Source organism: Fusarium tjaetaba, assembly GCF_013396195.1.
Source record: "Fusarium tjaetaba strain NRRL 66243 chromosome Unknown NRRL66243_c0000026, whole genome shotgun sequence".
Classification (NCBI taxonomy): Eukaryota; Fungi; Ascomycota; class Sordariomycetes; order Hypocreales; family Nectriaceae; genus Fusarium; species Fusarium tjaetaba.
Genome location: NW_023501222.1, coordinates 71257 through 86646, shown reverse-complemented (window position 1 = coordinate 86646; position 15390 = coordinate 71257). Strand labels below are relative to the sequence as shown.

The window sequence follows — 15390 nt, the reverse complement described above, 5'->3', positions numbered from 1 at the left end:
TGACAAAGAATCAAATTCGCCCGCTCCTAGATGACTTGATGCCCTGGTTTCCTTGCTCGAAGAATAAGATATGGGTGTATTGACGGGGATGTGATTGACAGAATGGGTGGGATTTATACGAAGCCTGCATTTGTGTTAAGCCCATTTGGAGTGTCGTGAAAGCAAATCACTTGCTGGATTCCGTTGTTAGTACCAGGTTCTTTAGCAAACCTGAGGTAACTACAGGTTTAATAGCTACTAGGTTTGCATCTTTCTTATGGCGTGGCTTCAATCAATGATTAAAGTACATATGAAGGATATCCGGGGATAGTTCAACACCATGTCTTCTAAAAGGCACATACACTTAGCGGCTCCTTACTTACAAAAGTCAAATGGAGATTGCCTTGTCTTCAATTATTTATAGAGTACATGAAGTGTTATCTTGGCGACTAGTGGATGTCTGCTCCTCATGAGCCGACATCATCCCATTCGCTCCTTGAAGCGGAAGATGTCTCACGCTATGTCAATCAACCTCAGATAACGTTAGTACAACACCATTAATAAATAACATTTGATCGACGCTTGATACCCTTAAAATCTTACTGGAGGCGTTTTGATAAATGGCTTATCAAGAACCTCGCATCTCAGCCTCCCTGGCCTAATCATGACTAACAATGACCCATCACCAAGTTAGACTTTCGTCACAACCTTGATCCAACAGTGGACCTTTTCCAGTTACGAGCTCCACCTTTTTCACCTGAAACCTCCACCAAGCTTCATCTTTCATGGTTTCTCACTCTGTATCGGCCTCAAAATGTCTTTTTCTGCAGACGGCGATGGCCGTCTCGACCTTAAACGCCGCGTCCAGGATATGGATAATGATAATTGGAAAGAAGGCCATACACGAGTGGCAGGGCAAAAACACTTCAAGTCCACAGCCAATGTTCGAATCGTGGAACGCCTCAAGCACATAACATGGGCATGGTTCACATTCGTCATGAGCACAGGCGGTATTGCGCTATTACTGCACTCAACACCACATCAGTTTCGAGGTCTGCAGGTTATCGGCAAGATCTACTTTATCCTTACTTTGGTCCTTTTTGTTACCATCGTATCCGGTATTGTTTTCCGCTTCATGAAGACGCCGTATGCGCTGAGGAATAGCTTGATGCATCCCACTGAGAGTCTTTTCTTCCCGTGCTCTCTGCTCAGCCTCGCTACTATCATTGCGAATGCAACTGTATATGGAATCCCCGCTGCTGGGCCGTGGCTAGCTACTGCGTTGCGAGTGTGTTTCTGGCTGTATGCTGGCCTTTCGATCTTATCCGCTATAGTCCAGTTCTATGTCCTATTTACCGGAGCTCATTTGCCTATTCATTCCATGACACCAGCGTGGATTCTACCAGTATTCCCAGCAATGCTCACTGGAACTCTCGCTTCTGCCCTCATGTCCTCTCAGAGCCCCGAACACCGGATGTCAATGCTAGTAGCTGGTCTGACTTTCCAGGGTCTTGGGTGGACCGTATCTTTGTTCATGTATCCGTTGTATTTGGGCAGGTTGATGCAGGATGGTCTTCCAGCACCAGCAATGCGACCTGGCATGTTCATTGCTGTAGGCCCAGCAGGATACACAGCGGTGGCCATCATTGGTATGTCTAGATCACTTCCAGCAGGCTATGGCTACTTTGCGACATACCCAATGGCGAACGAAATACTTCGAGTGCTGGCACTCTGGACTGGTATATGGATCTGGTGCGTCGGCTTCTGGTTCCTTGGATTCAGCCTCTTTGCTGTTCTCGCCTCTGCTTTGAGATGGAAGTTAAAGTTCAGCATGAGTTGGTGGGCTTTTGTCTTCCCGAATATTGGCTTCACCCTAGCTACGGCGTACATTGGTGAGGAATTGCAAAGTGAAGGGATCAAGTGGGTGTCAAGTGTAATGACAATCTTGCTCGTGATTATGTGGTTCGTTGTTCTATATGGAATGATCTCAGCGGTGATTCGCAGGAAGCTTCTATGGCCTGGGCGGGATGGCGATGAATCTTAATCAGACTGCTTAATGAGACTGTTTAATGATAGACTAGACAATTCGATAGTTGTAGATCCCAGGTCGGTCCCCCATACAGAGAAATTCTTCCTCGTCTGTGAGAGGCGCAAACTTGCTAAAGTCCCTATTCTCAGCCCAGGGCTCTATAGTCTCTCCAGTCATGCTGACTTGGCCAATTCGGCGGAACTCTCCCTTCTCAATGCCTCTAACAAGAACTAATGCTTCACCAATAGGACTTCCATCACGAGTAAAGCGGCAGTAGAAGACTGAAACGTAAATATCGACAACCTCTTCAGCCAGCACAGTTGGGATAACATCATCGAGTAGAGCCCTGGTAACCGACAAATGGGTATATGCCCCCATGGTTGCCTCAGTTGGACCCCCTGGCACTGTAACATGGTTTTGGACAAATCGCAGCTTTCCGCCTGGTACGAACTCTAAAGCCTGTTCTTCCGTGAGGCGATTCGACAGATCGATCATGTTCATAGAAAGACGAGCCTTGATTAATGGCCCCTGAAGGACAATGTACCCGCCAGAAACTGACCCAAATTCTGACCCCATTATCTCAACAGATGCCTCAATGACAGTGGCTGTGCGGATCCAAGGCTGTTCCGTCTCTGATAATTTTATACTTATCTCCTTGCTCCCTATCAGGAACTTCTTTTTCGTATCTGGTGCTGGCTCAACTGACGCCCAAGACCACGATGGGGCGCGGTAATTCAGTGGTGGTGAGACTTTTCTACCCTCACTTATAGTCCATAATAAATCTTGAAGAAGAACATGGCGCCATATCCCTGCCAGATAAGAGTCTGGTTTAATCTTCGCATGACTCTGATAAAAGCTAGCAATACCAGCAAATGCCACCAAGCGATCAGACTCAAATGTGAGTGAGCGTGACATGTATTCTTGCAGCAAAGTATGCCACACGAGCTGAAGACTCTCTTCACTTTGGCTTTCCATCGAGTACAGGGTCCCCGGAGCCATTGTATGGATGTATTCTCGATGAACGTCAAAGTCAAAGCCTTCGCATGTCTCGTTTGCAGCAAATCCTCCAGAGGTCATATCTGAGGCTGAGGTCCACCAGAGCTGGTCTCGAGCAACGTGGATGGTCCTTGGCGATAGAATCCATTCTTGGAAGACCCATCCCCTACGAAACAGGGGCTGGGCAAGAACTGCATCGCAGAAGGCAGATCTGTTCACAATCCTCACAGGCACAGGTGGAATCTGATTCTCAAACCCTGTCCAGGACGGAACAATCTCACAAGGATGCTTCAGCATCAGATGTTGTTCTCTGAGGCCAGCTGCAGAATCTTGGGCAGCAGTGGCGGAGATTGTGACATAGGACAGGGAGTAAATAGAAGCCATTTGTGCAGCTTCTGTCTGCCAATCATCCTTGGAATCTTGAATGATACAGAGCGAGTCAATCCAAATGTACTCAACGTCTAGCGCATTGGCCAATCTGATGGCATCTTGAAATGTTGGTGGGATTGTATCAAAGGGGATGTTCTTCAAGAATGTATCTCTCAGAGACTCCAGCAACATGAGTGGTTGTACTGCGCCCCAGCGATGGCTGAGGGCGATGTAACGAGTAGATACGTCAAAACCGACCGTATTGACTAGTTTCACTGTAGGATCTCCTCCTGGCTTAGCGGATGGTTGGCAGTGAAGCAGCCTTGTTGGCAGCCGAGGAGTCAATCTTGATATGGTTGGCGATGAACCAAGCCAACCTTTGATTCGTAGCAACGATTCTTGGCGATCGTACTTGGGTTTCCATATGAATCGGTTATCTCCCTTTGAAAGGTCTAGTTTCATTAACACAGGTGTATCGAAAAGACGGGCCTGATACTTACCAACTGTTAAAAAAGCATGGTATATTCGAAAAGTATGGCCGAGCCACTTCTGTCCACTCCAAGTGACATACAGAAATCCAAGAGTGAACATGCCAGAAAATGTTCCTGGCTGTGGCTTGACGATGGGGATTCCAATTATATCCTTCCCCATTTCCTTCATCTCTCTCAGTCTCTGAGGAATGGCCGCTGGCTGTTTATCTGACTGTATTCTCTCCGACATGACAGCGCATAGACTACACTTGTCCGCATTTTCAGCCAAGTCATGGAGGCTATGATGGAGATATGGCGTTGGTTCTTCTTGTCCTACTGCGTATTCCAGTCTGACTTTCCATTCAGTTACGTTTTTCGTGAAGCCAGGGATTCCAAAATCAGTGTCTTGAACATCAACCAAGTCTTTCTCGGCCAGCACATTGGTTGGGACATAATGCCCCTGAAAGATACCAGAACATGCTTTGCAAAAGTTCGTGGACATGGCCGTTGATGATATGTTGCCGTGTACAATTTAGTGCCAAATATGAGCAGCTATTAATTCAGTTCAGGCCGAGATGAGATGAGATAGAAAGGAGAGAATGTCGACTTGAGCGCTTATAGGGAGCATGATGAGGCCTGTCGGGCGGCTGCAGGCTGCAGGCTGGCCTGCTACTAGACAAGGGGGGTCTGTCATCATCTAGCACCTCGGAGCAGTCCATGATTCATATATACGAAGGCGGCCGACTCATAAGAAGTGATAAATTGCCGAGTGAATCTAAATTTGCGTGTTTGGTTCCGTTGCCGTCGCCAATATTGAGGACTAAATGAAGAATTCGAGGCGTTAGGTATGGATGTCTCGGTCATGGGCAGCTAATTTGTTAGGCGTCGGGAGCACTAAGTTTAATTAACCCAACCGCGAAACCTCCACGGTGAATGCTGCAACACCACGATTATCAACGTCTTTCTCTACCAGCTTCTCTACAATTACTTTTGTTCTTACTCGATCTAATCATGTATCACTAAGCAAAGGCTTTTTGTTACTTTGTTTCTTTGAAAGTGCATCCCCTGTCACTACAGAGACTGTCAAGGAGACACGGCATCATGGACAAATTCCTTCAGAAAACACAAGTGCGAGCAACGCGTTCAAGTGCAATCAATGCATCGCAAAAATTCTTATCCCAGTTGGAGCCTGAAGATGATAAGAATTCCGTAACTAAGAATCGCGTGGCTAAGCGCCCTTCACCTTCTCACGACGAAGACTTTGACGCGTCTGAGAGAGACGCGACGCCAGAAAACGATGTCAAGCTGCCTATAGCAAAGCGGAGGAAAACGCAGTCCGCAAGAGGCAAAAGCGCAAACTCCAAGATTCATGAGACTCTGTTCTCAAGTGAAGGGGAGACATGCCAGAACCCATGCACCCCTCCGTCAAGGCATCATCCTCTGTCATATCACCAGCCCCTATTACTGAAAGAGTCTGCCTCTCGCCAGGCACTTCTCAGCTGGTTTGACGGCGTGAGTACCAAGCGTTCGATGCCATGGCGCAAGACCTGGATAAATCCAAAGGATCATGGTCAAACAGAACTTCACAACCTTCTGGAGCGACGAGCGTACGAGGTCTGGATCAGCGAGATCATGCTGCAGCAGACGCGAGTCGCTGTGGTCATAGACTACTGGAACAGATGGATGGAAAAGTGGCCCACGATCCACGATCTCGCTGCTGCAAGTGCCGATGATGTTCTGAGTGCCTGGCGTGGCTTGGGATACTACAGCAGAGCAACAAGAATTCACGAAGCGGCAAAACTTGTGGTCAACGATTCGACTATGGAAGGATTGTTGCCTTCCTGCACTCAAGCTCTCGAGGCAAAGGTTCCTGGTGTTGGGCGATACACTGCCGGTGCCATTTCAGCCATTGTCTTTGGGCGAGCTGCGCCGATGGTTGATGGAAATGTTTTACGCGTGTTGAGCCGGCAACTTGGGCTATTCGGTAATGTTAAAACCAACAAAGTCGTGATCGATACACTTTGGGCCGCTGCCGATGCTTTGGTCAAAGCTATTGCGCGGGACGGGGCCAATGCTCAAAGCGACGAAGAAGTCGAAACAAGCGATCGCCCTGGACGATGGGGACAAGCACTCATGGAGTTGGGAAGCACAATCTGCATACCCAAGCCAAATTGCTCCGAGTGCCCCGTTACTTCGACCTGCCGTGCCTATGCCGAAGGGCAAACGTTGATCCCAAGCAAAGGCCGTGATACAAAGATTGGGGACATCGAAGATTTGTGCGACCTCTGCGAGCCCTTTGAAGAATCAACGGCTTTAGACGAGCCAGAGGTCAAGGTGGAAGCCAAGACCTCCAAAAAGGCCAAGGCAAATGGGGGACAAGGCAAGCAGATGACCTTGGCCGCATTTGCCTTCAAGGGGCCATCTGGAGATAAGAAGGCTTCCTCGAAAGTAGGAACGGGTCCAAGTCCTCGAGATATGGAGATCATTGTCGATCACGCACGCAAATTCCCGCTCAAAGTCATCAAAAAGGCAGTCAGAGAAGAAGAGACATTAGTCTGCGTGATTCGCCGCGGCGATGGGCAATATCTGATTCAGAAACGTCCAGAGAAGGGACTTCTCGCTGGCCTGTGGGAATTTCCTAGCTATATTCTTGAAGACTCGAAAGAGGGTAACACACCGGCAAAGCGAAGATCGAAGGCATTGTCCTACGTCTCTAAGCTGGCAGGTGAGCACGGAGGCAAGGTAGTGAGACCTCAACATGTGGAAGAGCTTGACAGTGTACCATGGCTTTTCTCTCATTTGAAGCTTACGATGCATGTCCACTTGTTCACCCTCGAAGATGACGACTTGAATGACATAGAGTCGCTTGCTTCTAGTCGACTGAGATGGGCGACTCCTGAAGCTGTTGATGAAGAGTCCATGGGTACTGGGATGCGCAAGTGCTGGACACTTGCTAAGGATCAAGACTAATGAACAATATCAGTTGTATAATCATAGCCAGTGTATTTTTAGATGCATGTAACAGTCATGGCACACAAATAGGTTTTGGAATAGAATGAGCTGGAGCTTTGGGGAGTTTTTGGAATACCATTAGTACCACAATTGTCTTCTTCCATATTTCACATAATAAAACTAGGTACCAATGAAATTTCTATCCATAGTAGATTCTCCAAGCTCCTCAGATTCCCTTTTGTCTTAGATTTAAATTCTTGATTCATCATGAGTCCTCCGAAGATGGTCACGTGCGTGCGACAGCAGGCGTCCCTTAAGTGCAAATCGCCGCGTCGGTATCAGTAAACTGTGGAGACGCGTCGAGGTTGCATCAGCCCAGGTACATCACTCCTTCAACCGTTATACACATCCTCAGAAAAGACGAGTCAACAGAAATGTCATTTGGTTTGTATATAAAACGATGACAAGTTGGCTTGCTTCTGGTCGCCCGGCTCTTTTCGATGCCATTAATAATGCGTGTGATTTAATTGACCAGCAGATCGCATCAGGTACGTCATTAACTTAAGAACATGGCGTGAATGAGATTGTTAACCGCTTCAGATCTTGCAAAGGCCCAGAAGGAACTTGATGAAGCTCTCCAGCAGCGAGATGATTACGCGTCTAGAGCATCTGAGTTGACGGATGAAAATGCAAGACTAAAACAACAGCTCCAGCAAGCAACAACCAAGACGGCAGAGAACCCACAGGCATCAGCCCGACGAAAATCGTTAGAGAGTAAAACACCAGAAAACGAACCAGACTGGAAGCTTGAGTGTGCTAAAGTTAGCCACAAGTTTAAGGCACTTTCGGTAAACTTCAAACAGGCAAAGGATGCCTTGAGGAAAAGAAAAGAGGAGCGCGATCGATGGATTAATCATGCGACGATGCTGGAGAAGAGGATCAAGGCAGCTGAGAACGAGCATCGAATCAGCATCACAGATCGTCAGAACAGAAGCTCCCGGGCAACCACGCTCCCTGCGGCAAGGACAGAAGACGCTGCTCCCAGCCCCAGTACCAGTTTCACTTCTGAAGCTGGCCTTGAGCAAGCGGACTTGGAACTTCCACCCCTAGCAGCGGCGTCTCTCCATGCTGACAACAACCAACCCATTCTCGACACAAAAGCCGCCAACCCTAGCTCGGATTCTACACAAAGCGAGGAGGAATCGAGGCCCCACGATGAGGGTCTACCGGATCTACCTGAGCTACCGCTTCAGGGCTATGTCAGCGAAGTGAAAATTAAGCAAGAACCGACATCTGACACACCAGTTGTTGTGTCAGAAAGAGAGGTACGGAAGAGGAAACGCAACGATGCAGATCCCAATGACTCGCCATTACAAAAAGTGAAAGTTGAGCCCAATGAGCGATCCTCGAGCCCCATACAACCGCTGGGGCCTGCTACTCTCCTTGCACAAGAAAGTATAGACTTGGGAGATGTTGCACAAAGATTGTTAACGCCCAGGAAACGACGTGAGCTAGAAGAGTCACAAAAGTTGGAGCAAATGCATAGGGAGGCATTTGCTCCAGCGACGACCCCCAAACCTCTCTTTGTTCGACCCGACCACGTACCTCAGACGGCTCGGCCAATTGAGCGAGCCTCAGCACTCACGCCGTTGAGTGTAAATCGAAGGGTGGTGCAGTCAACTCGAGAAAAACCAGACACTCCCCTCAGAAAGGGGCTGGGACGTGGTATCTCGACTCTGGCTGAAGATGGCGAGGCCTACAGAAAGGACAAGGATGCAAACACAACTCCTAGGGGGAGACTTGATACACTGTTGAACAGTCCTGCCGCCCAGAATTCACCTTCTGGTCGACTCACTCCCAGAACGGCAACAAGACCAAGCACAACCGCCGAAGACCTTGCAATTCCAGGGCGGCGAGTATTACCATTCGAACAAGGGGGTCGAGCTAGAGACAGGGCCCCCGCGCAACAGATTGATACTCCGAGTCGAACTACAGATGTGGGAGCCGCCTCCAAGTTCACACCACTGAATACGCGGTCTCCTGTGGGTTCCAAGGAAGGGACCCTACGACGCAAACCAATATCGGAACTACGACCTGACGACTTCAAAATCAATCCTCAAGCCAACGAGGGTCACGACTTTGCTTTTTCTGATGTGGTGCGTGACAGAAACGAGAGGTCTCGCATGCAAGGGTGTACGGATCTACACTGTTGCGGGAAGGATTGGCGGGCCCTCGCTATATCTGATCGTCCAAAATCCCCCTTAACAGCTGCTCAGCGACAAGAGGAGCAGAAGTTGCTGGAGGAGTATCTGGGAGATTTTGCATACCGCCTGGGAACCATGGACAAGAAGGAGAGAGAAGAGTTATGGGTTGAGGCCAAGACACAGGAGCTTGCCAATAAGTATGGGACGCACCGATTCCACTACTCAAGAATGCGAAGTCCTCCAGGCTTTTGGAACGCCGACTTCCCTAACACGCAGGAGTTGGAGCAAGAGAGATCAGAGGCTGCTCAGCGAGAAAGACAGACGGTCCGAGACAGACATCGGGAAGCTATGAGACCTGGTGGTAGATGGCTGTTTCGCGATGAGTAGATTTGGAAGAATGGGGATCGTTGTACTGTAAGGATATTGAGCGTATATCTTTTGTCTTTGTGAAGTTCAGGTATCAAGGTTACAGGGTGGGATATGAAGCATTGGTACAGGTACAAGGAGTAAACTGGATCATAATTGAATATTTATAGCTTAGCCGTTATCATCATGGCTTGAGTTATGTTGAGCTTACTTAGATGGCCCCCTCGCTCGAGCCAACGGGTAGTTCCTGTGATGAGGTTGAGAGTTCAAAAGAGGCTTCAACCCCAGCGCACAAAGATAAAGTAAACACATGGGCAATATACTCATTACCCTCACCATTGCCTGACATATTGCTATCTAATGATCTTAGCCAGGATGTTGATATTGGAGAGCGATGCCGGGGCTTGGCCTTGAGTGAGTGGATCCGAGTCCCCTCGTTTGGAGCCCAGTCGCTTTTCTGCCTCAGACAGCAACATTTGCCCCCAACCCAGTCAATGAACCTTGTGCTTTTAGTTACCGGGCTTGTGCAGTGCGTGCTGCTGTCGTGCGTGCCCTCCACTGCGTTGCGGCTTGAGTTTGTCAGTGCTCATAGGTCATAGCCATAGCCAATATCAGCCGCCCGCTGCAGAAGCCCGCGCCTTAGGTTGAGGTGGATAATTTTATTCCACACTGAACGGACTGACCTCCGTTTTACGCTACCACTCACTACCTCACCTACCTTACCTACCATCGCAACGCAACGCAACGGCAAGCGTCCCCCGTCCGTTTTGCCTGACGCAATTCGGCAAATCCTCTCCCTCTCCCTCATCCTCTCTCTCAGTGCGTCTACTCTTCGGCTTCGACTGCGCTCATTGAAACAAGTCATTCAATTTTCATTTCGGATTTCTTTGTTACGTTTCGTTTTCCATCCTTTGTTTGTGCGGCTTTATTGGCTTGAGTCTGCCGCCTCTGTTCACCCGTGCTGACTTGACAAATCCACCCATCAACCTACTTTTTTGCGGTCAACGTACGTTAGGCCGCCCACAGCTCGTGTCGCGTCGCAAACGCCTTCGCCGTATCGACCCGAGAAACTTCGTCAAACTGAAGCCCGCCGTTTACGATTCCTGCACCGTCCGCGAGAGGAGGCTCACACGCTCTTCACACGGGTGTCGCATCAACTGGGCGACTCCCGTCCTCACTCAATCCCCAAGCCGGCACGATGAGTAACCGCCATCTGCCGGCTGGGCAGAATATACAGGGAGGAACTCACGGCGCCGATATGGTCGGCGGTCCTGGAGCGCCTCGTCGGAGGCAGCCTCCTCCCTATGTTCCGTACCAGCAACACCACCAGCAGCACATGAATGCTATGTATCCTAACTACATGCCCTACAACCAGCCGTACTACGGTTATCAGCCACATTACCAGGGTCAACACTACCAGAACGCACAGTATCCGAACGCGCAGTATCAAGGTGGACAGTATCAGGCTGGACAGTATCAGAATGGTCAATACCCAGCCGCACAGTATCAAAATGCTGGAATGCATTCTCCTGGATATGTGCCCTACCAGAACTTCGCACGATCACCGCCTGCTATGCCTCAGTACGTTCCCATGTCTGGCGTCAGCGTTCCTCCGAGCTATACTCCTCGACCAGCTCAGCAACAGTCACCTGCCTTGTCGAATCCCTACCAACCTCCGGCTGCGGCTCCAATCCCGCCCCAAACTCCGACCTCCACCCACTCGTCACAGATGATTCCTCCTCCAACTCCCCCGGTCCCCCAGGAGACTAAGCCAGTTGCTCCCGCTCCTGCTGCGCCTGTCGAGCCTGCCGAGCCGACCAGGGCGCCTTCGCCCCCTCCCGCTCCCATGGAACCCTTCCGTGCACCTGTAAGTTGATAGAACGATAGCAGAATCTTACTCAAACTGACCCTATCAGCTACCATGGTCATCTCACCCCGATTTCAAGTTCCCTGCTAGGGCCACAAAATCGAGAAGACGGAGAAGGCATCTCAATGCTGACAGTGAAGCTTTATCTTTACCAGTTGAACAGCAACAAGCGGCCACAGAGCATGCCAATGCTCCCGAAGCTAATGCCACCGAGCAGTCGGTTGCAGTTCTCCCAGCCGCTTCCTCGGCTGCCCCCTCTGAGACGGCCGAAGCAAAGGCTGCCGATTCTCCCGTCTCTCCTGTCCAGCAACGATCTCGCACCAACACTGCTACCAGCGCTACCTCGACTGCGACGAACCGCCCTGCCGCTCGTTCCTCCACCGTGCCTGCCCCAGCTATTCCTTCTCTCCCTAAGGCCAGCCCTAAGGAGGCCAAGCCAGTGCGTGCTGAAAAGCCGGCAAACGGCGATATAGCCCCTGAGACTGCTCATGAGACGTCGACGAAAGCTGAGGCCCTCGAGAAGGGGGCCCCTGAGAAGCCTGCTGAACCTGAGCCTGCCGCCGAACCTGCCCCTGCCGTTAAAGCTGCACCTGCAAACTGGGCTGACCTTTTGAAGAAGCCTGCTGCTGCTACTGCTCCTGGGAAAGCGAATGCGGTTAATGGTACTGCCTCTCCTAGTACTCCGGTCAATGGCCATAGTACTGATGGTGCTGTTGGAGCCACCAACGGCTCTGCCTCCAGCTTTTCTAAAGCCAACGCAAGCTCTGTTGCGGAGGCTATTCACTCGTTCCACGTTGGTCTCGCCGACCAAGTTGCTTTTCTCGAGCCTCGCGGTCTGATCAACACTGGGAACATGTGTTATATGAACTCTGTATGTCTCGATGCCTTCTTCGGTCACACTATTAAGCTTACCAATGCCAGGTATTGCAAGTTTTGATGTTTTGTCTTCCCTTTTATGATTTCCTCAGCCAGATCAGCAAGCGTGCTGTTCACAGCTTCAAGAGTGATACTCCTCTTATCGATGCTATGTAAGTTGTGCATCCATGCTAAGTTCTTTGACTCCAAACACTGACAGAATTTTGCAAGGATTATGTTTATGCATGAATTCAAGACCATCAAGTCTGCTGCTAGCATTGAATCTCTGCGAACTACTCTCAAGAATGAGGAATTGGAGCGCTATGGTGATCCTTTCACCCCTGAATTCGTTTACGAAGCCATTAGACAGCTTCCAAGATTCGCCAGTATGAGGGTATGTTGTTCTTGGCCGCTTACAATATTCACGAACTTCCACTAACTGGTTATAGCGAGGTCATCAGCAAGATGCTGAGGAATTCCTCGGCTTCCTATTGCAGTCTCTTGATGACGAGTGTACTTCAGTCCTCAAGAACTCCGCACTACCTGACCAAGAACGTAGGGCCAGTTCTGGTTCTGGTGCTGGTGGTGAAGATTGGCTCGAAGTTGGCAGAAAGCAAAAGGCCGCCGTTTCTCGATCATCGGGGCCTAACTCTTTCAGCCCCATCTCGAGGATTTTTGGTGGTTCATTAAGGTCAGAGTTTCGTGTACCAGGCTTGAAGGACTCTATCACCACTGAACCTTATCAGCCCCTTCAGCTGGATATTGGATCTCCTGACGTGCGAAATGTTGTAGACGCTCTACGTGGTCTTACTCGTCCGGAGCGTCTTCAGGGAGACTTCAACTCACCTCGTGGCAAGGATGTCACGGCCACTAAGCAAGTTTTCATTGACACACTGCCTCCCGTCCTCATATTGCATCTCAAGCGCTTCCAGTTTGATGCAGAAGGTAATGGGACCGTCAAAATTTGGAAGAAGATCGGCTACCCCCTGGAGCTTGAGATACCTCGTGAAGCCTTGTCGCGGCAGAAACGCCAGACGTACGGTGACGACGGCATGCCCAAGTATAGGTTGATCAGCGTTGTATACCACCATGGAAAGAACGCCAGCGGTGGACATTATACCGTTGATGTTCGACGTCAAGAAGGACGCGAGTGGATTCGCATCGACGACACTGTCATCCGCAGGGTCCGAAGTGAGGATGTTGCCGAGGGCGGCGAGGAGGAAGAGATCAAAGACAATCGCAAGGACGGTCAATCATCTGGTTCTGCTGGAAACCGGTTCGGAGCGGTTCTCGATGAGGATGCTGGAGATGATGACGGCTGGAGCAAGGTCACAAGCCCTGCCGGAGGAGCGAAGAAATGGAGCAGCGTTGCCAATGGTACTAGTAACGGCAGTACCAAGGCCAAGCAGGTCAAGGACAACATCAAGGATAACAAGGTTGCCTACCTGCTCTTCTACCAGCGAGTGTAAGGAGTTAATCACCTTTGCCTATTCACTATCTTATCACACTCACTATGCCGCCATGTTGAGCATTGATCATGGAGGGCGTTATGTTACGACTTAACACGAGCTTAACGGCCATATTTGGATTGGAAAAGCAGCATTTTCAGACGGAGTCGCTTGTTGGGAGGTGAAAAACTAGGGAAAAGCTGCATGTCGGGGATATTCAGTATCCAGCTTGATGCTCGGCGTATGGCGTCGAGGAAGGGATACCTAAGGATTGGACTGGAAAAGAAGAGCGGCTGGTGACATGATGCCTGTGAACGGCTGATCATCCAGCGTATATAGGATCCGTGTAAGCTTGGGACCTCTGGATGAAGCGGTATCTCAGCATCTTCTGTTAGAGTTCCTTGGACAGCGACACAAGAGCTGCCTGGAGATGAACTTCTCGCGAGGTCATTCTCAGCGGATACATTGTAAATTACAAAATTGTGCATGAGACAAGTTTTATAAAATATTCACATGCGTACAATGATTTTTAGGGTCATGACGATATGTGCAAAATGAGTCAAGTCAAGTCAGACGACGTCTATACGTAGGATACACGGGAACTGTCTAGTCCGTTGAGGTGTGGCCACCATTCTTCTAGGAGGCGCCAATTCCCTCTCAACCACCGTCCTGCTACTATCAACCTCTCTCCCTTCTGATCTCCCAGCCCGAGACCCAATAATGATTTAGTGGTTTCGGACGACGGCGATGGAGTCGAGCTCGTTCTTCTCGGCCTTCTCAGAGGCGACCTCCTCCATCAGGGGCTGGAGGTAAGGCTTGTCCTGTAGAGCGTGATGAGTTAGTCGATGATATTCTATCCATTCGTGATATCTCGGGATCGTGAACTCTTGTTTGCCGAGGAGGACCCGGGCAGAGAGATTCGATCGCAGGGTGTCGTCATTCATACCGTAGCGGCGGTGATCCACTGGTCCTTGGGGAGAAGCTTGTGCTGGTAACTGCACTGAACAGCACGTCGGATGCGGTAGATGCGCTCGTAAGACTCGACGTTGGAGAGACGCTTGAGGGCCTTCTGGGCAACCTCGTTCTCCTCCTCGAGAAGATCATCATATCTATATCAACCAATTGAAGACTCCGGTCAGCCAAAAGTTTCCGCAAGTATCGCCAATTCCAACAATTCGAGGTCCAATTGGCGTTCGCAGGGAGGGGAGATCGCATACTTGAGGCCCAGCTGGCGGTAACCGGCGGCGTTGACGTACCAGGTAGCGGCGGGCTTGAAGAGGCGGGCGAGCCACGGCCTGCGGAGGATGAAGGGGGCGAGCGAGTACTTCATTTTGGAGGAGGATCGATTGACACGTTCCGAGGCTTGGGGTTGGAATTCGTGGTTGTCGTCGTCGTCGTTTCGTCGGAAATGGCGCGAATTGGGGATGGGCTGAGCGAGCAATTGCAAAACTTCCTGGGAGAGCTCGGGACGTCACGTGGTCTTGATGACCATTCCTTTGTCGTTCTCTGGCTGGCTTACAAGGTTCCGATCGGGCAGAAGGACCCCAAAAAACGATGACTAAGGTTATATGTGGCGTTTGAGATTAGATTGTGATTTGTGGCACAGAGTGTGGCGGGTGAGCACATGGCTTTTAGAATGACGATGTGGGGGTCCCTTGAAATGACCCTGTCCCGTGGGAAACCGGTTCGGGATGAAACGGTCAATTCGTTGTATGAACATGTGTAAATGAAGTATGAGTTTGTGACTGTCAGTGTGTCTTTCATGTTAGCTAAACACTTGATCTCGCGTATAGAATAAGTAGTCACACCCATCTCATGCCTCGGATAGTATCATCCTGCACCTCAAGCCTCGGAA

At 50.0% G+C, this 15390-nt stretch overlaps 6 protein-coding genes across 6 annotated transcripts; 4 read left to right on the top strand and 2 right to left on the bottom strand.

Annotated features, from left to right (window-relative positions):
• Positions 1-793: 793 nt before the first annotated feature.
• FTJAE_1381 (C4-dicarboxylate transport mae1) lies at positions 794-2023 on the top strand (the record flags this gene model as incomplete). The annotated part of the gene is made up of 1 exon (XM_037346988.1): positions 794-2023. The coding sequence occupies one exon, from the start codon at positions 794-796 to the stop codon at positions 2021-2023; it is 1230 nt and encodes a 409-aa protein (XP_037211466.1).
• Positions 2024-2056: 33 nt separating this feature from the next.
• Positions 2057-4345, bottom strand: FTJAE_1380 (tol; the record flags this gene model as incomplete). Its single annotated transcript, XM_037346977.1, has 1 exon — positions 2057-4345. One exon carries the CDS (start codon positions 4343-4345, stop codon positions 2057-2059), a length of 2289 nt encoding a protein of 762 aa, XP_037211465.1.
• Positions 4346-4944: 599 nt separating this feature from the next.
• FTJAE_1379 (A G-specific adenine glycosylase) lies at positions 4945-6813 on the top strand (the record flags this gene model as incomplete). Its single annotated transcript, XM_037346967.1, has 1 exon — positions 4945-6813. The coding sequence occupies one exon, from the start codon at positions 4945-4947 to the stop codon at positions 6811-6813; it is 1869 nt and encodes a 622-aa protein (XP_037211464.1).
• Positions 6814-7255: 442 nt separating this feature from the next.
• On the top strand, positions 7256-9386 carry FTJAE_1378 (ubiquitin thiolesterase; the record flags this gene model as incomplete). Its single annotated transcript, XM_037346956.1, has 2 exons — positions 7256-7343; positions 7396-9386. 2 exons carry the CDS (start codon positions 7256-7258, stop codon positions 9384-9386), a joined length of 2079 nt encoding a protein of 692 aa, XP_037211463.1.
• A 1177-nt stretch (positions 9387-10563) lies between these two features.
• FTJAE_1377 (ubiquitin thiolesterase) lies at positions 10564-13556 on the top strand (the record flags this gene model as incomplete). The annotated part of the gene is made up of 5 exons (XM_037346946.1): positions 10564-11232; positions 11282-12103; positions 12154-12260; positions 12319-12481; positions 12537-13556. The coding sequence occupies 5 exons, from the start codon at positions 10564-10566 to the stop codon at positions 13554-13556; spliced, it is 2781 nt and encodes a 926-aa protein (XP_037211462.1).
• Positions 13557-14260: 704 nt separating this feature from the next.
• FTJAE_1376 (ubiquinol-cytochrome-c reductase) lies at positions 14261-14865 on the bottom strand (the record flags this gene model as incomplete). Its single annotated transcript, XM_037346935.1, has 3 exons — positions 14261-14356; positions 14482-14644; positions 14753-14865. The coding sequence occupies 3 exons, from the start codon at positions 14863-14865 to the stop codon at positions 14261-14263; spliced, it is 372 nt and encodes a 123-aa protein (XP_037211461.1).
• Positions 14866-15390: the final 525 nt, after the last annotated feature.